Source organism: Triturus cristatus, chromosome 3_2 (genome assembly GCF_964204655.1).
Source record: "Triturus cristatus chromosome 3_2, aTriCri1.1, whole genome shotgun sequence".
NCBI lineage: Eukaryota > Metazoa > Chordata > Amphibia > Caudata > Salamandridae > Triturus > Triturus cristatus.
In genome coordinates this window covers 203877370-203904817 of record NC_140584.1, presented here as the reverse complement: position 1 = coordinate 203904817, position 27448 = coordinate 203877370, and the positions used below count along the sequence as shown (strand labels likewise).

The window sequence follows — 27448 nt, the reverse complement described above, 5'->3', positions numbered from 1 at the left end:
CACCCAAACAATCCTCTTCCTGCAACCAAATCTAATAAAAATGCTCATATATTTTACATAAAAAATTTAATTGTATTATATTACCATAATTAGATTCTCCACTTGCCCAGCACAGCACCCATCAGTATGTTTACCACAGTAAAGTGCCCAAGGGTGTAAAACAGCATTATGCAGGTGCCAAAGCTAATATTTAAGCTAACTAAGAGTAGCACAGAAAAGTCATCTGACATGACAATAGAGACAGTAAACTGAAAACGCAATCATCTCAAATTGCACCTGTGGAATATAAGGGGCAAAAATGCTCAGAATACACAGAACTGGCAGAGGGTCATTCAGAGTCACAGCCAACCAACAATCCCCTAGTCAGAACATGGAGCCATCTTTAACATGGACATCTCAATACCAGAAATATTTTGATTCTGAGAAGGGTGTGAAAGAATACCATACAGCAGAATCTGAATTCACGGATGATTCAGTGATACAGCCAATGAGACAACTCGAGCAATTATTTGCTTCTGGTAGGTATTGCACGTATTGCTATAGGATTTACTTGACTTGGATTCTGTGTTGTGAGCCCGATGTCCAAGAGAAGCTATTTTCAATTAAACTAAATTGAGAAAGATGTATGCTGTTTTAAGAAAAGAGCTAAATCCTAGAGGACTGGGTAGTTATGAGAGGAAGGGGCAGTGTGGGTTATAATCTGGTAGAGGATGCGTAAGTGCTGCAAGATACATTAAGTAAGAAAGATATGTGCAAGGAGAGAGAACCAGTAATGTGAGATAGAGAACAGGGAAAGTTAAATGAAAATGAAATGAAAAAATCTTTACTATGTATGTTTTTTTAAATCTTGTACAATACAAAATAAAAATGTTTCCTTTTTTAAATACAAGACAGACAAAATGATAACCAAAGAACTAATTTACTACTCAGAGTCTTCCAAGGTTTAGCATTCCCATGGCATAACTGCTAGATTGATATATTTCGTAATATGTCCGACATGTTTCGGGGTAGTGCCTTGAAGCTAGACAAAATAGCCTGTGTATCTTTAGCAATAGGCACAATAATTTGTATGTCATCAGCATACAATATGGTCTCTGGGCCAAAGGACCTTATAAACGTTGATAGTGGGGAAACATATATGTTAAATTGTGAGGCATCCAACAAATCGTGTTGTACGAGATTTGTCGTCAACTGTGAGGTGCTTTTTAAAGATTTTGGCAGGAGTAGTCAGAAGAGAAATGGGACAGTATTTTTTAAAGTCTATTGGATTCAAATTGTGTTTTTTAGCAGCGGCTTTACCACCATCAGTTTGCAAAGGGGAGGGTAGCAAGCTGCACTGTTATATTATATTAATGTAGTTGTAAGAGGTAGAGCAATAGTCTTGGCAGCCACCTGAAGAAACTTCAGAGGGCAGGATTCAAAAGGAAAACCTGACTTCATGCTGAGGAGGGAAAGCTCTGCTTGCTCAGGTATAGGATGAGTAAAGCAAGTGCTGCTGTCTGATTCTTAGTAGCACCCACAAGTTCTGGCCAAATGTGTTTGGTCTGAACATCCACAGGGGACATACTATGAGGCCCTGTGTTCAGAGAGTCCAATTCTTTATAGATATTAAGGATTTTGGATTGAAAAAAATTGCTAATCGTTTTCAAATGTCCTGAGATCCCTCTATACCACGTGACCCACAAGGTAAGGAAAGTTGATTAACTATTTTGAAGAGTTCTCTCAAGTTGGCAGACTCAAGTCTGTTAGTACAAAAGGGAGATTTATCTTCCTTAATGGCAATTTTATAATCCCGAATAAAGGTCCTATATAGGTGTCTTTTCTGCAAATTATAATGCCAGGCACTTTCATGGCATTGGCATGCCTGTCTTAAATAATCTAAGTCATTCTGTGAACCACAGGGAAGTAGACTTTTTCCTCTGCTTGGTAAGCTAAGAGGAGAACTCTGCTCCTGCCAATTTGGCATTCTCATGGTTCGTCCAATTGCTGTTTCTGAGGGCCTGTGATAAATATTCTTCAGAAAGTCCTCTCCAATTCCTTTTACTGACTTACAGCAGTAAGCATTCAAATCTATGTCAATATAAGGCGCCAAGAGGAGAAAAGACAACAGCATAATGATCAGACCAAATTAGTGGCACTGTTTCGTGAACCTAAGATAAGCATCACCAGAAAAGATACAATCTGATGTGTGTCCCACTGCAGCAGGGAGAGGATGTGGTGCAGTGGCCGGAGCTGTCGACTCCGGAGCTGGTGAGCTGGGTTTGAGTCTCAGCATTGGCTCAACATCCTGTGATTCTGGGTGAATCACTCAATCTCCCCTTGCCCATGGACAGCCTTACACAAGGTACATTTGAAGAATCCAGTTTTGGCATTAAGCCAGGTTTTAACACGCCTGATTTCTGGACTACTACTCACTAATGTATTATGCATCGAGCGAGCTTTCCTAAAAGTTATGTTGGGGGAATTAGTCAGGTGACTACCAAGGATGGGATCATTTTGGATCAGTGGCCAATTTCTATTGATGATCTTACGTGATGATCAGTGATGTCATTAGTGATGTCACTGACCATGTCATGAGTGATGTAATATGCGACGTCATCAGCAGTGCATTGCGGGCGCGCGAGTTATAGTTAGCTGAACTAACTATAACGGGGGAATTTCAATGGTTTTGTACGAGTGAAAAGTCCGGCTAACTATGATGCCCCTGAAACCTATGGTTTTTTCAGTGAATTTCTAAGGTTTTTTTTTTTTTTTTTGTAATGTATATTAAATTTTATCTAAATAATTGAAATTCGAGTCTCTGGTTTAATCAAGCAAATAGATCATCATAGTTACCTGTTCTGGCTAAAAGTCGCCCTTTAAGTCAAAATCTTGGTCATCTGTTCATACTGTCAGAGTCTTAGGAAACAGCTGTCCTGCAGTGTCACCGTCCTCTCCGTCAGCATAACGTCAGGAAATCGAAAATCTTCTGAAGGGTCTCGCTAAACCAACCTCTCTAGTTTACCATTTTTTTTTTTTTTTCAAAAAGTTTATTGTGCAGAGAAAAAATGTACAAGCACGGGCCTACAACCTCCTGGGCCGGCCGCTAGGATTCAGAAATGATCAAGCAGTTCAAAAGACAATGACTGGCCCACAGGGGCTCCGCTAAATTACAGGAGAGCAGACTGCACATAAGGGACGTCAGGATACACCCTTTTTACATAAATAGCAACAAAAGTAAAAGAAAAACAAAAAGCAAGGCGAAAAACATTGAAAGGGCGTCTAACCACGGCAGGGGAACTCCACACCCGACCACCCTCGGGTGGTCAATAAAAAGGGGGTCTGAGAGGGAGGGGGGGGCCTCGGGAAAACCAAATCTATACTCAGATGAACAAATTACGCAAGGAACCCTCAAGGATCAGGGGGACAAGGCAACCTCAGACGTATCCACCAGGGGGGAGAACAGATAGTCCCTCGATACACATTCCACTGACCCCAGATTCTACCCCACGCCCCCGGTTTACCACGAGCCACATACACCGTCTTCTCCCTGAACATGCACCAGTCCATGTTCTCCTTCCATACGGACACGTTGGGAGGCCGTTGGGAACCCCAAAGCTGCGCTATATCTCTCTTTGCAATCATGTTCCCCAGGGCCGCCCACCGAGCCTGGGCCGCATTATAGTCATTGGGCTCCCACACATTCAGAACACATCGGCGCACCTCCGGCAGCAGAGCGACCCCAGTGACTCGTCTCATAACATCATGCACCTGGCGCCAATATTCCGCCACCTCGCGGCACTCCCAGAGGATGTGGAGAAAGGTGGCACTGAGCCCGCAGCCACGCTTACAGAGCCCGTCGTCAGAAAACCCCATCGAGACCAGACGGGGACCCGTCACATAGACACGATGGAGAATCTTAAGCTGGACCAGACGGAGACGGGCCGGGACGGCAACCTCCTTAGGGGATGACAGCGCAGACTGCCAGTCCTCGTCGTCCAACTCAACCCCATCTCCCGTCCATGCCTCCCGAAGACGCACCAAGAGATCTGCCCGATTATTTATTAGTTTTTTATAAATCAGGGAGATAGTACTGTCGGGGACGTGTCCGTCGAGTATGCGGTCCTCGAGAGGCGAAGAAACAGGGACCGTGGTCCCCTCCCCAAAGACCGAGAGTAGGGCGTGCCGAACCTGGGCATAGCGGAAGAACTCCCTTTCACTAAGCTCGTACTCGCTCTGAAGCGCCGCGAAGGATTTTTTTTTTTTTTTTTTTTTTTTTTTTTTTGAAAAACCTTTATTTGTGCATAGTAAAAGAACAAATACGGGCCTACAACCATCAGGCCGGCCACAATACGGTTGAGCACAGAGACAAACAGTACATCCCCTGTGCATCAATGGTCAAGATTAGCAACGATTCAGGATTTATACACTGGAGAGATCATGGACACCAGGGGAAGGAGAAGTGAAGGTTAATTTTAAGGTTTTCAAAATAATTTTGTCGAGAAAAAAGTCAGTAGAGGATAGAACCAAGGAGATTCGAGTCCGCGAAATGGCTTCACTACACGGGAGAGCAGCAGCATCATTAAAACAGCCATAGAAAATCTCATACAGTGAGGCAATGCAGTTAGATAACAGGATAATCACATAAGTAAATACGCACCCCCTCAAAGCCGCCCCCACTCAATCCACCCCACACCCGGACCCCGAATCGAAACAAGTATAGCGCAGAGACATGAAAGAAAGAGGCCCATAGAACTAAAAAGGAAACAGTGAGTTACCCCCCCACCCTACACCAATGCGGAGGCTACGGCCTACCCCCCCCCCAGCATAGTGCCTGTCGCCCAATGAACCCGAAATATAGACGAGAGAGAAAGTAGGAATAGAGTAAAGAAAATAAGAAAACAAGAAAAGAGAAGGCGGGGAGGAGCCCACGTAACCCCGGAGCGCCCGACACCACCGGCCAGCCACGCCTCCACACACTGAAACCCCACTACACCCAAAGGTGGTCGTGTGAAAATAACATGTAAGAACAAATAAATGAAGGCAGACAGATCGCGACGAGTGCGCACAACATATGCAAACAGTTCCAGTCCCAGTCCAGCCCGTCCGTGAAACCATGGTGATATAAATCAAGCTAGCCCTGGCCCGATCGCGGGCTTAAGATTAGACCCGCCCCCTCGTGAAGGCCCCGCATCCCGAGCAGACAAAGACAATATGGCCGCTTGGAAGAAGATGGAGCAGTAGAGTCACAAAATGGCCGCCGATCATCTATTGAGGTCCCCTTGCACACCATATAAAATCCCGACCTGGCCTTTAAAGTACAGGAGTTCCACATAAAAGAAGCCGTAGGCCACCGTAAACGGTTCCTCGAGGACGGCAGGTGTAGCTCAGCTGGATACTCTTGCGGACGCGGTGAGGCAGGCAACAACAAAGCAGGCAGCAATGACCGGGGAAACAAAGTGTCCGCCATTGAGCAGGAGAGCGATTGATACTGGGTGCTGGGAAAGCCAAATGCAGACACCAGTGTAGCACAGTTATACACAGTCGTTGGGTCCCCGCAAGAGGACCGAAGCACTGGCAGACTCACGTCTTGTTGAGCACAAACGGGGCGCTCATGACCCGCAGCAGACAGTATGGAGTCGAACCGCTCACCCAGCGTTTGCAAGCCAACACACAATTGCAGACGAAAGTCCCGCAGGGCAGCCAGAACGGAGCCGTATGTCAGCGGAAGCTGCGCCCCCACAGCGGCAGCAATCCGGGACGGCACTAGGGAGCTGGAGTCTGGTAGAGGGAGGGCGAAGCGGGCAGCGGGCGAGACCGGAGCATCACCCCCCAGCAGCGAGCAGGCAATCAACGCCATGTTTTACCGCTGAACGGTACCGTGGCCAGGGGGGGGTCGTGACAAGGAGGCAATTCCCCTCAGGTCTGCGCCGCAACAGGTGAAAGCCAACAGTCGCTTCCCCTCCCTCGGGCTCTCTTTGCGGCCGACTAGGCAACAGAAGAAGGGGGTCTGCAGCCCTCCGCAGCGCGGTCCACAGAACGGGGCAGGAGACCCGCCACACCGGGGCCTACCCTCTAGCTCCAGCCCTTCAGGTGCAGGGTGCAGGAGGTGTCCGGGCGTCTCTCCCCCGGCTCTTCTGGCGACAGTCCGTGGTGTGAGGCTGGATCGGGACCGCGGGGCTCAGATTTGCACCAGAGGGTCCGGTGACTGCGGGGCTTCCAGGGGGCCGGCCGAGGCCACAATAGAGCAGGGGTCCAGTGCGGAGAACAAGGGCACCAAGAACTCCGGCATCCGGGCGGGCTAAGACTCCGGGAAAGCGGCGGCGCGGTCAGCGCGTCATCGCGCACGTTGCACCTCGAAAATCGGCGAGGATAGGAATCAGGATGATAGTCCGGGGCCAAGGGCCGACGGAGCCGGGCGCTCAAGCGTCTGCTCCGGTCGCCATCTTGGCTCCTCCCCCCCGCGAAGGATTTAACCGCGCCTTTAACCCATAGGTCCCCCACTCTGCTAATGCCGATCGTATCCCAGTGCTCAAAGCCTTTCGTTGTCCAGAGGCTTCCCAAGCGCTCTGAGGCGAATAAAGGAGTAGCACACGTTAAACGCTCACTCCAGCCCACCGCTACATTCGCCGCCTTCCACACACGTACCGCAATCCGGCAGATCGAGAGTAAAGCGCTCTGTTATAGTTACCGCCGGGAAGCAGGAATTTATCCATCTCATATGCCGGGTTCGAACCAGGCGCGTACGTAGCATGGTTAATGGCAGACAGTTGGGAGGCCCAATAGTACCTTCTAATGTCAGGAAGCGCGATGCCCCCGTCATACCAGGGGAGAGTCAGCTTTGCCAAAGCGATACGCGCACGACCGTCCCAAACCAGTCTCCCCTGCAAACTCTCCACTTCCCTAAAGTAGGCCGCCGGAATGATATCGAAGGAGTTCTGGAGTGCATAAAGAAATCTGGGAAGGGACATCATTTTAAACAGTGCTGTGCGACCAAGTGGAGACAAGGGCAACTTACACCACCGAGCCGTATCCACCCTCAAACGCCGGAGGGGAGACAGGAGATTCTGCTCGTAGCGGACCGCCGGATCCAACGAAACGTACACCCCCAAGTATTTAAAGCCGGATTGAGATGTTTGGATCGGAAGCCGAGGCGGCAAGAGAGGAAGGCCACCGGAGATAGGGAACACGCAAGATTTGGACCAGTTAATTATCAAACCCGAATTTCTCCCCAAGGAAGTAAGGACATCAAAAAGCACATTGAGCAACTTCCGCGGCGAGGTGAGGTACAAAAGAATATCATCCGCGTACAACGAGACCCGTTCCTCGAAGCCCGGGGCCCACCGGATCCCTCTGAGCGAGGGCTCCCAGCGGAGCCAGGCAGCGAGCGGCTCCAAGGCGAGAGCAAAGAGCAGAGGGGACAACGGGCACCCCTGCCTAGTACCCCTCCCGAGAGCGAAGGGCCGAGAAACCCGCCCATTGACAACAACCTGAGCCATTGGTCCAGCATAGAGGAGTTTCACCCAACTCATAAATCCCTCCCCAAAGCCAAACTTCGCCAAGACGGCCCAAAGGAATAGCCACTCGATGGTATCAAAGGCCATCGTGGCGTCTAAGGAAACCAATATGGCCGGTTCAGAGAAGTACTCCGCCCTAGCGAGGACACCATGTAGACGCCAAAAGTTGAGAGCGGTATTACGATGAGGGATAAAGCCGCATTGATCCGGATGTATCAAATCACATATAACTCTCAGCAAGCGATTAGCGAGGACCTTGGCAAGGATTTTCGGTTCGGCATTTAGTAGGGAAATAGGCCTATATGAGGCACAGCGGTCTCGTGGCTTACCGTCTTTGGGAATCACAACTATAGTAGCCAGACGCTGGTCGTCGGGAAGGGAACCCCGCTCGAGCGACTCCAGAAACATACGACGGAGGAAGGGCGCGATTTTATCCGGGCGCAGTTTATACAGTTCAATCGGCAGTCCGTTGGGGCCCATAGCCCTGCCCGATCGAAGGGAACGAATCGCGGTAGCAATCTCGTCGACAGACAGGGAGGCATCCATCTGCTCACGGTCCTCGACGGATAAGCCGGGCAAGGCAATATCCCGCAGCAAGAGACGAGAGTCATCCTCATCTCTATCAGACACCGGGGAGTACACCGCCCGGAGGTGGTCAGCAAAACACTCCACAATCTCACCAGGGTCAGTCACACACACTCCATCCGAAACCCGAAGCTCCGGGACCACACGATTCACTCTCTCCTTCTTATCCAACCAAGCGATCAGTTTACCCGCCTTGTCCCCGGCATCATGCAACCTACCCTGCTGCTCCCTATACATGGTCTTGGCAGCGTCAGTAACAAGAGACTTATATTCAAACTGCTTCAAGCTGAGGGCATGAAGCCCAGCCTGAGTGACACCCGTCTCCAAAGCTGCCTCCAGCCCCGATATTTCAGTCTCCAGCTTCACCACCGCCTCATTCTTAACCCTCTTAGCCTCCACTATCTGGGATAGGGCATGCCCGCGGAGCACTGCTTTGAAGGCTTCCCACAGGGACACTGAGGACAACACCGACCCCTCATTCTCGAGAAAATACTGATCAATCGACTTAACAAGGCTATCACGAATCTTGGGGTCTCGCAAGTACCAAGGGTTAATAGGGGCGATCCGCCCAGCGGACCGAGTCCCGGTGTCGAAAAGCAACCACAGTGGGGAATGATCAGAGATACCCCGGGCCAGGTGCTTAACCTCTCGAATCCGGGCAGTCTGGGCCGCGGGCATAAGAAAATAATCCAATCTGGAGAGACTCCCATGGGCCCCAGAGTGAAATGTGTACTGACACTGTGTCGGATGCATTAACCTCCAACAATCCACCAGACCGAAGGTATCCAAGAGTCCGCCGAGCCATGCCTGGGCAGCAGGGAGGGCCCTGGGCGGGTGGCGATCCAGATCACCCGAAACAACCGAATTAAAATCCCCACCCATAAGCAAAAGACTGTCAGGAAGCTCAAGCAGCATACGACCCAAGTCTGAGAAAGTGGAGTTCTGGAGGCCCGGGGGAACATAAACCGAAACCAAGGAAAGGGACTGTCCCTCCCACCTCCCAATCAGAGCCACATAGCGCCCTCTATCGTCTAGGACAACCCTGGTGATCTCTAGCGGAAGTGAAGATCGTAGGAGAATGCCCACCCCTCTAGAGCCAGTGGTGAAACCGGAATGGGCCACGAGTCGGTATCCCCCCCTGTTCATGGCATGACAAACATTACCAACCAGATGCGTCTCCTGTAAGAATACCACATCAGGAGTCAAACGACGCAAATATTGCAGCACAACACCCCGTTTGATACGATCCCCCAATCCGTTGACGTTCCAAGACATCAATCTCAACCCGTCCCCCCCCATCCCCTCCAGTAGATCAAGGATCCCCCAGCAAATAGCGCGACACCTGAAACTGAAACAGAGCCAATACCTCGCCTTGAAACCAAAAAACACAAATCCAAACAACCCCTCCCACCCACCAACCCCCCCCCGAACTCAACTCCCCCCACCTTGCACCCCTGCGGTCCAAAAAACCACCCCAACTTGCAGTGTGCCTGTCGCCCTACAAACCCCATTCTACGAAAAGACCCCGGAGGAGGAAAGGGACCCGTCCCTGCCCGCCCCCCACACAGATCATAATGAAACAAAATGTACAAAAGAAGTAGAACCCAGCCGAACAAAGCAAAATGTCAAAGTCAAGGACCAAAAGTCACTCCGTAAGAGGCCCGCCACCCTCGGTACCACCGGAAGGCCCAGGCCGGTCACCCCGGTCCGGCAGAGAATCCAGCCAGTCACTCACAGTAGCAGGACAGTCAAAAAAGGTAGTCCGGTCTTCGTATTCCACTCGGAGCCTAGCAGGAAAAAGCATAGAGTACTTAAGACCCAGGTCCCGGAGACGGCGCTTCACCCCCTGGAAGCCCATCCGCTGTTTCTGGACAAGTTGGGTGAAGTCCGGGAAAAAGTTAACGGATGAGTTCTCATATCGGACCGGGCCATGTACCCGTGAGGCCTGCAGAATCGCATCTCGGTCTCTGTAGTGAAAAAGTTTTGCAACAATAGGCCTCGGGGGAGCTCCCGGTCGCGGCCGACCGCCTGGGACTCGATGGGCCCGCTCCACGGCAAAGAACTTACTCAAGCCAGCGGGGGCAAGCTGTTTGAGGATGAGATCCTCAACCATAAGATCAACCGGGCGATTGTCGAAGGTCTCTGGAACACCTATGACGCGGATGTTATTGCGTCGAGCCCGTCCCTCGAAGTCCTCCAGCCGCCGGGCCATCAGGTCGTTGGCCGACTTGAGGTCGCCAAGAGCAGTCTGCAGGTCCGACACATCCGTACCAAGGGTGGACGTCCGCAAATCCAGCGATTGGACCCTCTCATTGGTCTTAGAGAGATCCGCCCGAATTAGCGTAACATCAATGGCCACCGTGTCGATTTTACGGGCCAAGGCCTCGTACTGCTTAGCGATGGTCTCCTTGATGCCGTCAATGGCGCCCATGATGTCCTGCAATGACAAATCCGGAGGGACGGACGGAACGCCACCAGCGTCATCCGGGAGAACACTGGCCGTCCCAGGGGACCCTTTACCTTGAGTGTAGCGGTCCATGTTGTTAGTCTGGACCGGTCCCCCGCGTAGGGATGTCTTGGTCTTACGCCTCTCGGGATCCCCCCTGCCTCCCATGTTGAACCACGCTCGCCGAAGGGGACCACCGAGCAAGCGTCGAAGGGGCACAGGCGAAGCAGACGCGAGCCGCACCAGAGACCGCAATGTGGCGGTGCGAGGGGATCAAAGTCAATGGGCACACTGGTATCAGGCGGAGGCAAAGGCACCAAGCGAAGGCCGAGTGAAAACCCAGCCGCACAAAGCAACTCCACTGTCCAGCCACTCAGAGATCCAAAAGTGAAACCGAAAGTGATGGGACGGCCGCTGGCACAGCCCCGATGCCGTTGTTGTTCAACTATGCCCCGGCTCCACAGTTCACCTTCGCACCGGGCACAGCCATCAGTTGGGCCTCAAAAGTTCAAACCACCATAGATCAGGTCTCCCAGGTCCGATTTGGTTTCTGAAAAGAGTTCAGGGTTCAGCCAACGTTCATCTTCCAGAATCCGTCAACCAAGTCAGGATAAAGTCAGGATAAGTTCCGAGGAGCAGCGACGGTCCGGGGAGCCCTGTGCTCACGCGACCATCTTGGATGCGTGCTAGGCTCCTCCTCCTTCTAAGGTTTTTTAAATGCTAATTCCTAACTATAACGTGCCAGAAACCAATGTTTTTTTCAGTGAATTTCAAAGGTTTTTAAATGCTAATTTCTAACTATGCCTACAGAGATAGGACATGTGAAGAAAGAAGAAAAAACGCACAGAAAGAAAAAAAAGAAATGAAGAAAGAAGCAACAGAAGTCCTCAAAGACGAAGAAAAATGCAGAAAGAAGGATAACGTGCAGAAAGAACAAACAGAAGAGCAGAAAGAAGCCTTGTTGCAAAATCATCCTGTACCCTCAATTTTTCAGACGGATACTGGTGGTAACTGAGTCTGACTAACCAGTCCTAGAGCCAGTGCTATTTTAAAAGACACTCAGAATACAGTGAAAACACCTACATACACTAGGGAACACTATGCGTTGGGGTCCCCCTGTGATCAGCATGACCTCCTCTGTAAGCCCCTAGTATATAATAGGGCACTGGATTAAAACTACCTCTTAAAACGCGCCACAGGGCGTGTTTGCACATGTCACCTCAGGCCCCGTCCCCTCACTTCCCCACTGTGTAAACACGCCCTGTGGACGTTTTAAGTTGGGAGATTAAGTCCCCTTGAATCCTGAGGGTCCCTAGGGTCCAACTAGACCACTAGGTATCTCCAGTAAGCGCCACAGAGCTGCATTGCAGAGAGATGTAAAAAGGGGCACGGCCTAGACCACCTCTCTGCAACGCAGCGGAGTGGTGCTTACTGGAAGCACCTGGTGGGCTAGTTGGCCCCCAGGGTCCCTCAGGATTGAAGGGGAATTATTTCTCCAACTTAAAACGCGCCACAGGGCTTGTTTGCACACGTTAACTCAGGCCCCGTCCCCTCCCTTCACCACTGTGTAAACACGCCCTGTGGCCGTTTTTAGTTGGGAGATTAAGTTCATTTGAATCCTGAGGGTCCCTAGGGTCCAACTAGCCCACTAGGTACCTCCAGCATGCGCCAGAGAGCTGCGTTGCAGAGAGGTGTAAAAAGTGGCAAGGCCTGGACCACCTCTCTGCAACGCAGCTCAGTGGCGCTTACTGGAAGCACCTGGTGGGCTAGTTAGCCCCCAGGGGCCCTCAGGATTGAAGGGGAATTATTTCCCCAACTTAAAACGCGCCACAGGGCTTGTTTACACACGATAACTCAGGCCCCGTCCCCTCCCTTCACCACTGTGTAAACACGCCCTGTGGCCGTTTTTAGTTGGGAGATTAAGTTCATTTGAATCCTGAGGGTCCCTAGGGTCCAATTAGCCCACTAGGTACCTCCAGCATGCGCCAGAGAGCTGCGTTGCAGAGAGGTGTAAAAAGTGGCACGGCCTGGACCACCTCTCTGCAACGCAGCTCAGTGGCGCTTACTGGAAGCACCTGGTGGGCTAGTTAGCCCCCAGGGGCCCTCAGGATTGAAGGGGAATTATTTCCCCAACTTAAAACGCGCCACAGGGCTTGTTTACACACGATAACTCAGGCCCCGTCCCCTCCCTTCACTACTGTGTAAACACGCCCTGTGGCCATTTTTATTTGGGAGATTAAGTTAATTTGAATCCTGAGGGTGCCTAGGGTCCAACTAGCCCACTAGGTACCTCCAGTATGCGCCACAGAGCTGCGTTGCAGAGAGGTGTAAAAAGTGGCACGGCCTGGACCACCTCTCTGCAACGCAGAGCAGTGGCACTTACTGGAAGCACCTGGTGGGATAGTTGGCCCCCAGGGTCCCTCAGGATTGAAAGGGAATTATTTCCCCAACTTAAAACGCGCCACAGGGCATGTTTGCACAAGTCACCTCAGGCCCCGTCCCTTCCCTTCACCACTGTGTAAACGCACCCTGTGGCTGTTCTAAGTAGAGAGATTAAGTCCCCTTGAATCCTAAGGGTCCCTAGGGTCAAACTAGCCCACTAGGTACCTCCAGTAAGCGCCACAGAGCTGCGTTGCATAGAGGTGTAAAAAAGGGGCGTGGCCTCAGAACACCTGTCTGCAACGCAGCTCCCTGGCGCACACTGGAGATACCTGTTGGGTTAGTTGGCCCTCAGGGACCCTCAGTATTGAAGGGGAATTAATTCCCCAACTTACAACTGGCCAGGGGACGCATTTGCAGAGCGCTGCAAGGAGGGGGCATGGCCTCCAGCGCGATGCCGGTCTTTTATTTATTTTATTTTTTTAAGAAGGATGGCTGTGTGGCCCCCCTTCTTTTTCTAATTTATTGGCCCTGGGGACCCCATCCCCCGGGGCCTGCACCCTAATTTTTTTTGTTGAAAAAAATAAATTTGGCCCTCCCAAGGCCTTAATCGGCCCCGGGGACCCCAACCCCCGGGTCATGGCCTTTTTTTATTTAAATTCTTTAGGAGGGGGCTGCGTTGCCCCCCTCCTCAGGCCACTTATGGCTCCGGGGACCCCATGCCCCGGGGCCAGCCTTTGTTTTTTATTATTTTAAAAATATATATATTTATAGAAACACCTAGGACATGCTGGACAAACGGTATGTACCTATCACCATGACGATTTGCGTGATATTCATTAAAAGGCGACTATGCATAGAATGAATCCACATGGAATGTATTTACACGGCTAGTGAAGCTCTGACGTGTCTGACGCCCTACCGTGCCTAATCCCGGCGCCCCCGCCGGTGGGTACTCTCCAAGTAGACACCCTTGTCGTTTATTTATACAAACATGGGTAGCTATTGACGGGCACATTTAATATACACGCACACCAAGCCATTCAAAGGGGATTCGACAAAAATTCGACCAAACTATGCAAGAAACCCCCCTCACGGTTAATAAAAAACACATCCACCACCGGATGTGTAATACTTTTTATTTTACTCTCTGGAAAGGAGATGAACCTCACTTGAGAGTCACAGCGTGCTCCTGGCTGAGCCCAATGCTGTGTTACACCCACCAGTACCCGCCGATTGCCTCACACCTCTGTGTTGTATTCCACCAGCTAGTGCGTATGCTATGACACTCTCTAGCCCATGTGCACTGTAACACCACCCCGTGAATATGTCATGCCACACTTGCCTTCGCACAGGTTATATTGCCCCATCTAACGTGCCTTCCTCGATGTGTATGTTATAACGCACAGCGCTATGCCATACATATTACAATCTGGGATCCATATCTTTGTCACAGTGCATATGCAACGTTACACTACCCAGCACATATTTTATATTACAACTTTAGAGACTAGTTATGTTACACAACACTGCCCTGTGCATATTACACTCCAAGGCGCATATCGCATAGCACGCGCTAGTGCCTGTGCTATCTCGCGCTCTCCAATGAATCTGTCATTGCGCACAATGTATTGCATATTATATTTCATGCCCCGGTTCATCTTATATCACACTTTTTGGTGCATAGTTTATACCATATACTACATCTAGTTGTCATTTTCAATCGTGCTCTCAGGACTATGTTCTATATAACACTGCGTCCACCTACCCTTTTCACGGGCATTACATTTTGCGATGGGGGTGGAGGGTCAGGGGGTGTTTCTGCCAAGTGAGCCCGGAGTCACAGTCACAAACGTCCTCTTCTTCCTGAATAAAAGTGAGATTATGCTGCATACTTGTTCATATTTTAAGTAGTTCGCACATTTTAAAAACAATAATGTTCCTAATACCCACCTTCTCTGAACAGTTAGCTTGCTGCCCCATTCACCTCCTCCCTATCCTCTGTTGTCTGAATCCATGGACTAGCCTCCTCCCTCCTGCCATGCATGGTCTGATGTGCTGCCACTGCCCTCCATTTAGCATGATGTACCAGTCCTGTCCTCCTGCCCTCCATTTCCCAATTCTATGGCCCATCATTGACCTCCTGCTTAGCCTCTGTGCTTAGCTTGCTGCCCTTATTCTCCTTCCCCCTGCCCTCCGATGTCTTTGTGCATGCCCCTGCTCCATCCTTTTTGCCCACTATGTTCCATGGACCTGCCACTCCTATCTACTCTGAGTGTTCTGTTGAGGTGCCACTTCCCTCCCACCTACCTAGCATTGTCAGATGACTGTAACCTGTCCCTGCCACCTCCACCCTGCCTGTCCACATGCCATGCCCCTATCCCCTTCCTCCTGTCCTCCATGGTCCATTTTACTGCCACACCCTTCTGCCCTCCCTGATCTGTTGTGCTGCAACTGCTCCTCCTGCCTGCCCCGCGCGGTCTGTTGTGAGGCCCCTTCCCCTGAACTCTCTTGTCTGTGCCCAGGTCCTGACCCTCCCTTCTATCCTCCATGGTCCTTTGTGCATGCCCCTGCACCCTCCTTCTTGCCCATCATAGCCATTGTGCTGCCACTAACCCTCCCGCTTGCCATGCATGGTCTTCTGTGCTGCCATGGCCCCTCCCACCTTCCCTGTGTGGTCAGCTAGCTGCCCCTGACCCTCCATGGTCTGTGTGTATGCCACCATAGTCTCATTGTTGCTCTCCATGGTGTGTCTTGTTTCTAGTGCCCATCCTGCCTGACCTCCATGGTCATCTTGCTGCTCCTGCCCTGCCACATTGCCCCCAGCTCTCTGTTTCCATGTGCAGACCCCCTATTCCCTCCCTCCTGGCTTGTCTGTTCCATTGTAATGCCCCTGATCCGTCCCTCCTGCCCTTTATGGTCTGTTATGCTGCAGCTTTCTCTCCTGTCTGTCCATTATGGTCAGCTAGCTACCATTGCCTCTTTCCTATCTGTTCTCTGTTGTCCATGTGCATGGTCCTGTCCCCTCCCTATTGCTTTCTATGGATTGTTGTGCTGCACTCCTGTCCCGCATGCGCTGTATGGTGTATTGTGCTGCTGCAAACCCTGATGCCTGCCCTGTAGGGTCAGTTTGGTGCACCTCTCCATGTCCCTCCTGTCCTCTGTTATCCGAGTCCATGTCCCTACCCCAATTCCTCCTGCCCACCATGATTCAATGTACCATACTTGCGAACATTTTGAACTTGATAAGAGGGAGATTTTGAAAAAAAACTGGGGTATTGATTTTCCCCTTTGAGTTACATTGAAAAAGAGGAGATTGTAGACAGGAGACAGATCAAATGAAGCCCATTTGAGCTTAAAAACATTGGACGTTTCCTGGCTGAAACGGGTCTTTTGGCATGTATGGTTGTACTACCACTGCCTCTTCCTTCTGCCCACAATGGTCTATTATATTGCCACAGCCTCTCTTGCCAGTCCTGTATTGTTGGTTTGTTGCCCCTGCCCCCCTTTCCACTGCCCTCCATAGTCTGTTGTGCTGCCACTGCCCTTCCTGCCTGCCCAGTGTGGTCAAATTGTTGCCTCTGCACTCTCCTACCTGCCTTAAATTTTCAGAGTCCGTGCCCCTGGCCTCTGCCTCTCAACAGTATCCCAATGAACAACTAGATTGCTAACATTCTATATTTATTACAAAAGTGTGGAACGCCTGACGTCATCTTGATGTAATCAAAACTGTAATACCTAGAGTATTTCCTTTAGAAATTACATATATGAGAGGGTCTTATTTGCATCAAAATTATGGTTAGTGCTCTAAAAAACTAAAATGAGGACATATTTTCTGAGTTTTCAAATAGCGACAAAGAACTTTTAAATTATTTGTAATCTTTATGTTTTTTTATCCAGTTGACCACTTGATTAAATGTTGCACCTCGGCGAGAGGATGTGGTGTTACTTCCAGAGCTGCAGACTTTGCAACTGGGGAACGAGGTTTGAGTTTCTGCTTCAGCTCAACATTCTGTGATTGTGGTCAAATCACTTAATCTCCCCATGTCTACAACCAAAATGAATTTGATCTTGTGTGATGTAACCAATGCTCATGTAAAGCATTCCAATACCCGACAAGTCTGCACTATATAAAACTGCAAATACACAAAAAATAAGTGTTTTGCACACTTCTGTCATTGGGCAACATGTGGGCTACATCTGGGTGATATTTGTGCTGCATTTAGGCTCTTTTGTGTCTGGTGGTCATCTTGGGAGATTTATTTGTTATGAAGTTTCCTAATTTCCTCATGTACTGCAGTCTCCTCAGTAGGAAATGCTTTCAGTTTTTTACTTTGATTCCATCAAGAAGGTATTCAGATATGTCACACATTTGCCATAAATTCTGAATGTTAGCACTCTAGTTGCTCATTAGATCACTGTAGTAAAGCTACTGCTCACCACGGAAGTCTGCTGCTAGTATTAAAAGTGCATGTTTCAGTCTGCATATCAGAATATTTTAATGAAATAGAAGAGGATTTGAGAAGTCACTCAAAATGTGCCCTAATTTTTCTTTCTTCAGCACTAATCATAATTTCTATGGCAAAATGAACCCCCTCATTGTGTTCCTTTTTAAATTAAATGTTTTAAGTGTTACCAGTTTATTCCAATCAAGATGGCTTCAGGTGTTTAATACTTTTGTAATAAGTAAGACTGTTACCGCTCTAGTTGTTCGTTAGAACACTCTGGGACATTCTGTCATTGGGCTATACTTGGGCTACATCTGGGTGATATTTGGGCTACATTTGGGCTCTTTTGTCTCTAGTGGCCATCTTGGGAGATTTATTTGTTATGAAGTTTCCTAATTTCCTCATTTACTGCAGTCTCCTCAGTGGGAATACTTTCAGTTTTTTATTTTGGTTCCATCAAGAAGGCATTCAGATGTGTCACACATTTGCCATAAATTCTGAATGTTAGCACTCTAGTTGCTCATTAGATCACTGTAGTAAAACTACTGCTCACCAGGGAAGTCTGCTGCTGGTATTCAAAGTGCATGTTTCAGTCTGCATGTCAGAATTTGTTTATGAAATAGAAGAGGATTTGAGAAGTCAAAATGTGCCCTAATTTTTCTTTCTGCAGAACTAATCATAATTTCTATGGCAAAATGAACCCCCTCATTTTGTTCCTTTGTAAATTAAATGTTTTAAGTGTTACCACTTTATTCTAATCAAGATGGCTTCAGGTGTGCCATACTTTTGTCATAAGTAAGACTGTTAGCGCTCTAGTTGTTCGTTAGAACACTCTGGGACATTCTATCATTGGGCTATACTTGGGCTACATCTGGGTGATATTTGGGCTACATTTGGGCTCTTTTGTCTCTGGTGGCCATTTTAAGAGACTTATTTATTATGATGTTTCCTAATTTCCTCATTTACTACAGTCTCCTCAGTAGGAAATACTTTCAGTTTTTTACTTTGATTCCATCAAGAAGGCATTCAGATGTGTCACAAATTTGCCATAAATTCAGAATGTTAGCACTCTAGTTGCTTATTAGATCACTGTAGTAAAGCTACTGCTCACCAGGGAAGTCTGCTGCTGGTATTGAAAGTGCATGTTTCAGTCTGCATGTTAGAATTTTTTAATGAAATAGAAGAGGATTTGAGAAGTCACTCAAAATGTGCCCTAATTTTTCTTTCTGCAGCCCTAATCATACTTTCTATGGCAAAATGAACCCCCTCATTTTGTTCCTTTTTAAATTAAATGTTTTAAGAAGTACCACTTTATTCCAACCAAGATGGCTTCAGGTGTGCCATACGTTTGTCATAAGTAGGACTGTTAGCGCTCTAGTTGTTCTTTAGATCACTCTGGGAAGCTGCAGTAGAACACAAAGGAATCAACTGACAGTCTCTGCCCTTGTTGGATGTACATGTTTTACTGAGAATGTCAGACTTCATTCTCACATGACTAAGAAAGATAATGTGAATTTACAGGAAATATGCTCTCAGTTAGCTTATAGATCACCTTCCAAACCTCTGTGGGAAAAGCATGAGAAAATAGTTTTCTCTCAAACATGATTCATGATATCACAGCAGAAGGCTTTTTCACATGGTAAAATCACCTTAGAACACACCACAATTCCTAAAATGAGTATGGTACCATCAACAAATGATTTATATTGTAACTAGAGTCTTAAAACCTTCTATTAACTGCAATGATTTTTAATGAGGTGCTATCATGTATATTGGTCCCAAGATGGCTGCCAACACTTCTTGGATGAAGTGCTGACAGCCAATCAGATCTCACAATGAGATGTGTGGTTAGGCTCCGCCCAGATATATATGTGATTTTACTTTTGATTTTCTCAGGAACTACTGAACGGATTTACACCATTTAAGCAAAAGGCACATGCCTGACCTGAGGACTACCTCTTTGCCAAATTTCAAGTAATTCTGTTCAGCCGTTCGGGCTGTACCTTCGACTAAAGGTCCAATGAGAAAATGCATGGGGAAAACGCGTTTTGGGACCCCCTTTTTTCTCAGCCCCCGCTTGACGAATCACCCCGAGACTTTCAGGGTAGGAGCTGAGCTGAGCGCCCCATTAGTTTTGAAAATTTTGCGAAGATAAGTCAACCGGCGCCAAAGTTATTCAAAATAGAATTTTCAGATTTCCTATGGGAACTCGGTCCTAACTATAACTATCTACTGGCGACCGCCAGTAGATAATATATATGTTTGTGTGTGAATATAAATATAGGGTAATTACTAGAAGGCACTGTTCCAGGGTCGGTAAGGTTGACAAACAACCAAGACCGTACCTCAACAAGAGGAAAGTAAAGAGAAAGAGATGGATCTATGTGTTAGAGGTCTAGGATGGGGTACTCAGGATGGGGGGGAGACAACATAAGTGTCTCTTGTTGCCCTCACACACCCCGAGGGATGTCATGCTTCATCATCGGGCGGTGCTCCTCGTCGGGCCGGCGGTGCAATGCCCTACGGGTCCCCCGAAGGGTCTCTTTAGCGGAGATCTTCTAAGAGAGCTGCCGATTGGTGCATGCGGGTATGTGGAGGGGGAGTACCAGGGTCAGTGGTGACGGTAGTGTGTGCAGGAATAAAAATACCTAAGGGTTACCTGGGAAGCTAATTTAATAAGAAGGTACCCTTGGTACATTAAAAAACGTGAAAAAATGTTACTAATCAAAACGTAATGTGTCAGTAGTAACTGAAGATACAGGTCAAGTGGTCGACATGTTTCGCGCCTTTTAGTGGTCAGAATGATCCATGGCGCTTCATCAGGACCAGTAGAGGTGAAGAGTGTGGGGAGAGGTGCCCAGACTATGTGTAGTGGGGGGGGTAAAATATCACCCTCCCACTCGGCAATAAAGGGGGGGGGGGAAATACAGTGTCTCCTAAACAGGTAGTGTGTGAAAAAAAGGAGTCTGTTGTGCCCCCTTTGCGTAGGACCTAGACCAAAAGAGAGATAACACAAAGAAAAATGCAGAAGTTAAAATACATATGCGGACGTGCCTTGTCGATCCGCATAAGTACACAGTGATTCAAGAAATCACATATTTACAATGAGACAGTCATAGTATCATGCACCTGGAGGCCCAGGCTACTCTCAGAGTTCTGGAGGAGCGGGCAGGCGTGGGTGTGGTCCCATGCCAGTCAGAAGATGGTTGGTCCCGGGTCCCGGTGGCGGTCACAGAACCCAGCTGGAGACTCGCTAGGTAAACTGCTATACCCCGCGGGGCCCGGACACCTCCACTTGGCTGTGCAGCGGGCTCACCTGGCGTGTCGTCTACCGGGCCAGTCAAAGAGACTCGTGTGTTGTGTCTGTAACTAGATTCGTAGGTTCAACACGAATAAAGTGCACTTAGAGTAGTCTTACCTATAATAAGAGTTGGAATTACTCCTTGAGTTAAAAAGCGGCGTAGGAGGCCCACACCATCTAGGGCTGTAAGTCGGAAATAATGCGTATCAGCAGGGAAAACCCAGAGGGTAAGGGAAACAAAATGGAGCGTTAGATTTACTTACATCGTTGCCATAATGTAGAGCAGGATAAATGCTTACGTTGTGATCTCGGTAGCTGGATCGCCTCGAGTCATACTCACGGGTTGCTCAGGTGACGGCACTGGAAACCTGCCCGGTCCAGACGCCTGCTCGAAGGTGATTGACTTTGCCTAGCCCATGATATTTAAAGACTGAGCCCCGTGATTGAAGGAGGTACCTATTTCCGGTTTCGACGGCGTGATAAGTCATGGGAGGCCGGAGCTGCGCATGTGCGGTGAAACAGAGTGTTCCAGTGTTCTCTTGTGCATGCGTGATTAGGTGTTTTGGCGCATGCGTGGTGTCTGTGAGGTGTGTTACTACGCGCATGCGGGCCGTGAAGTGCTTGCGATGTGTAAATACCGGAATAGCAGACTAGACCGCACAAGTAGGTGTGTCACTGTCAGCCTATGGCCGGTCTACCCTGTATGTTGCCAAGTTCGAGGGTGTGGCGGAGTATGGGCGGGGCCAAGTGATAACTCGCTAACGTGTGCTGAAGGTGTAAATGTCCCATCCTTTACCGGTATAGCAGTATCTCCGCATAGTTGGTACGGCCCAAACAGGCCCGGGAGGTACACCTAAGAGCTATTGAGACGAGCGTTGGTCTAATCATACAGTTGTTTGGCTCCTAGCCGGAGGGGCGATGTACGATGGATTACGCATTATACATGCATACAAAAATGACAGTATTAGAGCTCGGTCCATGGGATATCGTCGTTGAGCCCTTGGGTGTCTGTGTGCAGGCGGTGCACCCAGCGTTGTTCGCGCCTAAAGAGCGACTCGCTGGTCCAGTTAGTATTGGATTCCAGGATGGTCCATTGGATCGCTTCACAGGGGTGCCCTTTTTCCAGAAAATGGTTCGTCAATTTAGTGGCTGCGCGGGCTCGCCTGATGGTACTTTTGTGTTCACTGATCCTTGTTTTGATGGGTCTGGTGGTCATGCCTACGTAGTAGAGTTCGCATGGGCACGAGATCAAGTATACACAATTAGTGGTGTTGCAGTTCGTGTGCTTCCTTTGTTCCCATTTTAGCTCACCGATTTCCACGACTTTCGTGTGTCGTGTTGTGGTGCAGGCACTACACGAGCCACACGGGTAATGCCCCTTCACTGCTGGCAGGTCCCAGAGAGTGTTCTCTCTTCTCGCTTGTTTCTGGCGTGGCCGTGTATTAATCAGTTGGTCTCTTAAATTACTGGTTCTTTTAAAGGCAAACCGAGGTGCTGGGATGTTTAGTGCATCACTGTTTATGATTTTCCAGTTACGGTTGATGATTCTTTTGATTTGGTTGGAGAGGGGGGTGAAGGTTGTGCCGCAGGTGATCACGTTATTGGTATCGGGCTCTCTCGTTTCCAGGAGGCCTTCACGAGTGTTGTTCCTAGCCCGTTTTTTAGCTTGATTGATTACTTTAGCTGGATAGTGCCTCTTCGCCAAGTTCTCAGATAGGGTGTTAGCTTGTCTGTCAAAATCCTGTAGTTTGCTGCAATTGCGCCTAATCCTGAGAAACTGGCCGTAGGGTAAGTTTTCCCGTAGAGCTTTTGGGTGGTGGCTCTTAAAACTCAGGAGGCTGTTGCAGTCTGTCTCTTTTTTGTACGTGCTGGTGTGAAGTATCCCATTTTCTAGTTGGATAGATAAATCCAGGAAAGGGATTTTCTCGTCACTGGAGGTCATGGTGAAGCGTAAAATGGGGGTCCTGATTGTTGATCCACTCAAAGAATTCCAGTGTCTTGGATGCCTGTCCTCTCCATAGGATCAGCACATCGTCTATGTACCGTTTCCAAGTGACCAGGTGTCGATGAAACGGGTTGGCGTCTGTGAAGATGTGGTTGGTCTCAAAATGTGACATGTACAATCCAGCCAGGCTCGGCGCAAAGGTGCTCCCCATGCTGGTGCCTTGTACCTGGTGGTAGATAGTGGTTTTGTACATAAAATAGTTGTTGGTGAGAGCAAGGGCAATGAGGGCCGAGATGAAGCTTGCCGGTGTAGACGTTGGAAGTTCAGAGTTTTGTAACAAGTTGCTTACCACTTCGATGGTTGCCTCCTGCGGAATATTCGTATAGAGTGCTTCCACGTCCCCCTTATGGATCTTAGGTAGAAGATAGAAGTAGGGCATCCTCGGAGATGGGTTCACCAGAAAAGCTGCTTCTTTAGATGTAATCCATCCCTCTGTTGCTGCTTCATTGACCAAGGTTCTGATCTGGTTCAGTAGCCTTGAAGTTGGATCGGTCTCCAGAATCTCATAGTACTCAGATCCATAAGGGGGTAACCCTGTGCCCTGGCCGTCCGATCGTATCTGGGATAGGCTCCCTTCTGGAACCTTTGAGCCAGTTCAGTGACTTCTTTTTGCGTCCTTTGGTCCAGGCTACTCCAGCTTACCTCAAAGACACCAGAGATGTGCTCAACCTCATCCGAACCATCAATGATGAAAACACCGAGGAAATCAACTTACTGCTCACACTGGACGTGGAAGCACTCTATACGAATATTCCGCAGGAGGCAACCATCGAAGTGGTAAGCAACTTGTTACAAAACTCTGAACTTCCAACGTCTACACCGGCAAGCTTCATCTCGGCCCTCATTGCCCTTGCTCTCACCAACAACTATTTTATGTACAAAACCACCATCTACCACCAGGTACAAGGCACCAGCATGGGGAGCACCTTTGCGCCGAGCCTGGCTGGATTGTACATGTCACATTTTGAGACCAACCACATCTTCACAGACGCCAACCCGTTTCATCGACACCTGGTCACTTGGAAACGGTACATAGACGATGTGCTGATCCTATGGAGAGGACAGGCATCCAAGACACTGGAATTCTTTGAGTGGATCAACAATCAGGACCCCCATTTACGCTTCACCATGACCTCCAGTGACGAGAAAATCCCTTTCCTGGATTTATCTATCCAACTAGAAAATGGGATACTTCACACCAGCACGTACAAAAAAGAGACAGACTGCAACAGCCTCCTGAGTTTTAAGAGCCACCACCCAAAAGCTCTACGGGAAAACTTACCCTACGGCCAGTTTCTCAGGATTAGGCGCAATTGCAGCAAACTACAGGATTTTGACAGACAAGCTAACACCCTATCTGAGAACTTGGCGAAGAGGCACTATCCAGCTAAAGTAATCAATCAAGCTAAAAAACGGGCTAGGAACAACACTCGTGAAGGCCTCCTGGAAACGAGAGAGCCCGATACCAATAACGTGATCACCTGCGTCACAACCTTCACCCCCCTCTCCAACCAAATCAAAAGAATCATCAACCGTAACTGGAAAATCATAAACAGTGATGCACTAAACATCCCAGCACCTCGGTTTGCCTTTAAAAGAACCAGTAATTTAAGAGACCAACTGATTAATACACGGCCACGCCAGAAACAAGCGAGAAGAGAGAACACTCTCTGGGACCTGCCAGCAGTGAAGGGGCATTACCCGTGTGGCTCGTGTAGTGCCTGCACCACAACACGACACACGAAAGTCGTGGAAATCGGTGAGCTAAAATGGGAACAAAGGAAGCACACGAACTGCAACACCACTAATTGTGTATACTTGATCTCGTGCCCATGCGAACTCTACTACGTAGGCATGACCACCAGACCCATCAAAACAAGGATCAGTGAACACAAAAGTACCATCAGGCGAGCCCGCGCAGCCACTAAATTGACGAACCATTTTCTGGAAAAAGGGCACCCCTGTGAAGCGATCCAATGGACCATCCTGGAATCCAATACTAACTGGACCAGCGAGTCGCTCTTTAGGCGCGAACAACGCTGGGTGCACCGCCTGCACACAGACACCCAAGGGCTCAACGACGATATCCCATGGACCGAGCTCTAATACTGTCATTTTTGTATGCATGTATAATGCGTAATCCATCGTACATCGCCCCTCCGGCTAGGAGCCAAACAACTGTATGATTAGACCAACGCTCGTCTCAATAGCTCTTAGGTGTACCTCCCGGGCCTGTTTGGGCCGTACCAACTGTGCGGAGATACTGCTATACCGGTAAAGGATGGGACATTTACACCTTCAGCACACGTTAGCGAGTTATCACTTGGCCCCGCCCATACTCCGCCACACCCTCGAACTTGGCAACATACAGGGTAGACCGGCCATAGGCTGACAGTGACACACCTACTTGTGCGGTCTAGTCTGCTATTCCGGTATTTACACATCGCAAGCACTTCACGGCCCGCATGCGCGTAGTAACACACCTCACAGACACCACGCATGCGCCAAAACACCTAATCACGCATGCACAAGAGAACACTGGAACACTCTGTTTCACCGCACATGCGCAGCTCCGGCCTCCCATGACTTATCACGCCGTCGAAACCGGAAATAGGTACCTCCTTCAATCACGGGGCTCAGTCTTTAAATATCATGGGCTAGGCAAAGTCAATCACCTTCGAGCAGGCGTCTGGACCGGGCAGGTTTCCAGTGCCGTCACCTGAGCAACCCGTGAGTATGACTCGAGGCGATCCAGCTACCGAGATCACAACGTAAGCATTTATCCTGCTCTACATTATGGCAACGATGTAAGTAAATCTAACGCTCCATTTTGTTTCCCTTACCCTCTGGGTTTTCCCTGCTGATACGCATTATTTCCGACTTACAGCCCTAGATGGTGTGGGCCTCCTACGCCGCTTTTTAACTCAAGGAGTAATTCCAACTCTTATTATAGGTAAGACTACTCTAAGTGCACTTTATTCGTGTTGAACCTACGAATCTAGTTACAGACACAACACACGAGTCTCTTTGACTGGCCCGGTAGACGACACGCCAGGTGAGCCCGCTGCACAGCCAAGTGGAGGTGTCCGGGCCCCGCGGGGTATAGCAGTTTACCTAGCGAGTCTCCAGCTGGGTTCTGTGACCGCCACCGGGACCCGGGACCAACCATCTTCTGACTGGCATGGGACCACACCCACGCCTGCCCGCTCCTCCAGAACTCTGAGAGTAGCCTGGGCCTCCAGGTGCATGATACTATGACTGTCTCATTGTAAATATGTGATTTCTTGAATCACTGTGTACTTATGCGGATCGACAAGGCACGTCCGCATATGTATTTTAACTTCTGCATTTTTCTTTGTGTTATCTCTCTTTTGGTCTAGGTCCTACGCAAAGGGGGCACAACAGACTCCTTTTTTTCACACACTACCTGTTTAGGAGACACTGTATTTCCCCCCCCCCTTTATTGCCGAGTGGGAGGGTGATATTTTACCCCCCCCACTACACATAGTCTGGGCACCTCTCCCCACACTCTTCACCTCTACTGGTCCTGATGAAGCGCCATGGATCATTCTGACCACTAAAAGGCGCGAAACATGTCGACCACTTGACCTGTATCTTGAGTTACTACTGACACATTACGTTTTGATTAGTAACATTTTTTCACGTTTTTTAATGTACCAAGGGTACCTTCTTATTAAATTAGCTTCCCAGGTAACCCTTAGGTATTTTTATTCCTGCACACACTACCGTCACCACTGACCCTGGTACTCCCCCTCCACATACCCGCATGCACCAATCGGCAGCTCTCTTAGAAGATCTCCGCTAAAGAGACCCTTCGGGGGACCCGTAGGGCATTGCACCGCCGGCCCGACGAGGAGCACCGCCCGATGATGAAGCATGACATCCCTCGGGGTGTGTGAGGGCAACAAGAGACACTTATGTTGTCTCCCCCCCATCCTGAGTACCCCATCCTAGACCTCTAACACATAGATCCATCTCTTTCTCTTTACTTTCCTCTTGTTGAGGTACGGTCTTGGTTGTTTGTCAACCTTACCGACCCTGGAACAGTGCCTTCTAGTAATTACCCTATTGACTTCTCGGAGCACAGGCACTGGACCATTAACCAGCTCCTGGTCCCCCCCTCCCCCTTTTTTGGATACTGAATATAAATATATACATACGTACACACACATAAACTTACCTGTGAGGCAATGCTACCTGAAAAGCAATAACTATAATATTAAAGCAAATTATGACAAAATATCGCTTTCCTGGCCCTGGCACTACTGCAAGGTCCTGCTCTTGGGTGATAATGTTGTGCCAGTGGTGCGTCACTTGCTGCTGGGTGTGGGAAACCCCATTCTTGTGCCACGTTCAGGGCTGCAATCTGCCACACCCCAGCAAACGCTCCACTAGGCTGTAGCCTGACAGGCCCCCCCACCTGCTGTCAGCATAAGGGAGTAGTGGAGGTGAATTTAAAAAGCTAGCGCTGCCACCTCTGCCTCACTGAAAATGTGGGAGGCCATCACTCCCTCGCGCCTGTGTTGGCCTCAGGGTGTTCGTGACTCATTGGCATTGTCTGCCTCTGCCATAGTTAGGGTGGAGTTGGGTGGGATGTGTACAAAACACAATAATTTAATAACTTGAGAAAAAAATGTAAAGTAAATGCAACAGAAGAATATAAAACTAATAAAAAAAATGTGAAAATATATTTAAAAAAGGGTCCCAAATGTAGCACAATGGGGTTGATTAGGTTAGATGGGGCCTGGGGATCTAGAAACACTAGAG

At 49.0% G+C, this 27448-nt stretch overlaps 1 protein-coding gene across 1 annotated transcript in view; it reads left to right on the top strand.

The window, feature by feature from the left end:
- The first annotated feature begins 313 nt into the window (after positions 1-313).
- Positions 314-27448, top strand: part of LOC146857023 (nicotinamide N-methyltransferase-like) — a 39211-nt gene continuing 12076 nt past the window's right edge. The window contains exon 1 of the mRNA XM_085646789.1: positions 314-518. Coding sequence (XP_085502915.1) covers positions 371-518 — 148 coding nt within the window. The 5' untranslated portion in view covers positions 314-370. The remainder of the gene's footprint in view (positions 519-27448) is intronic.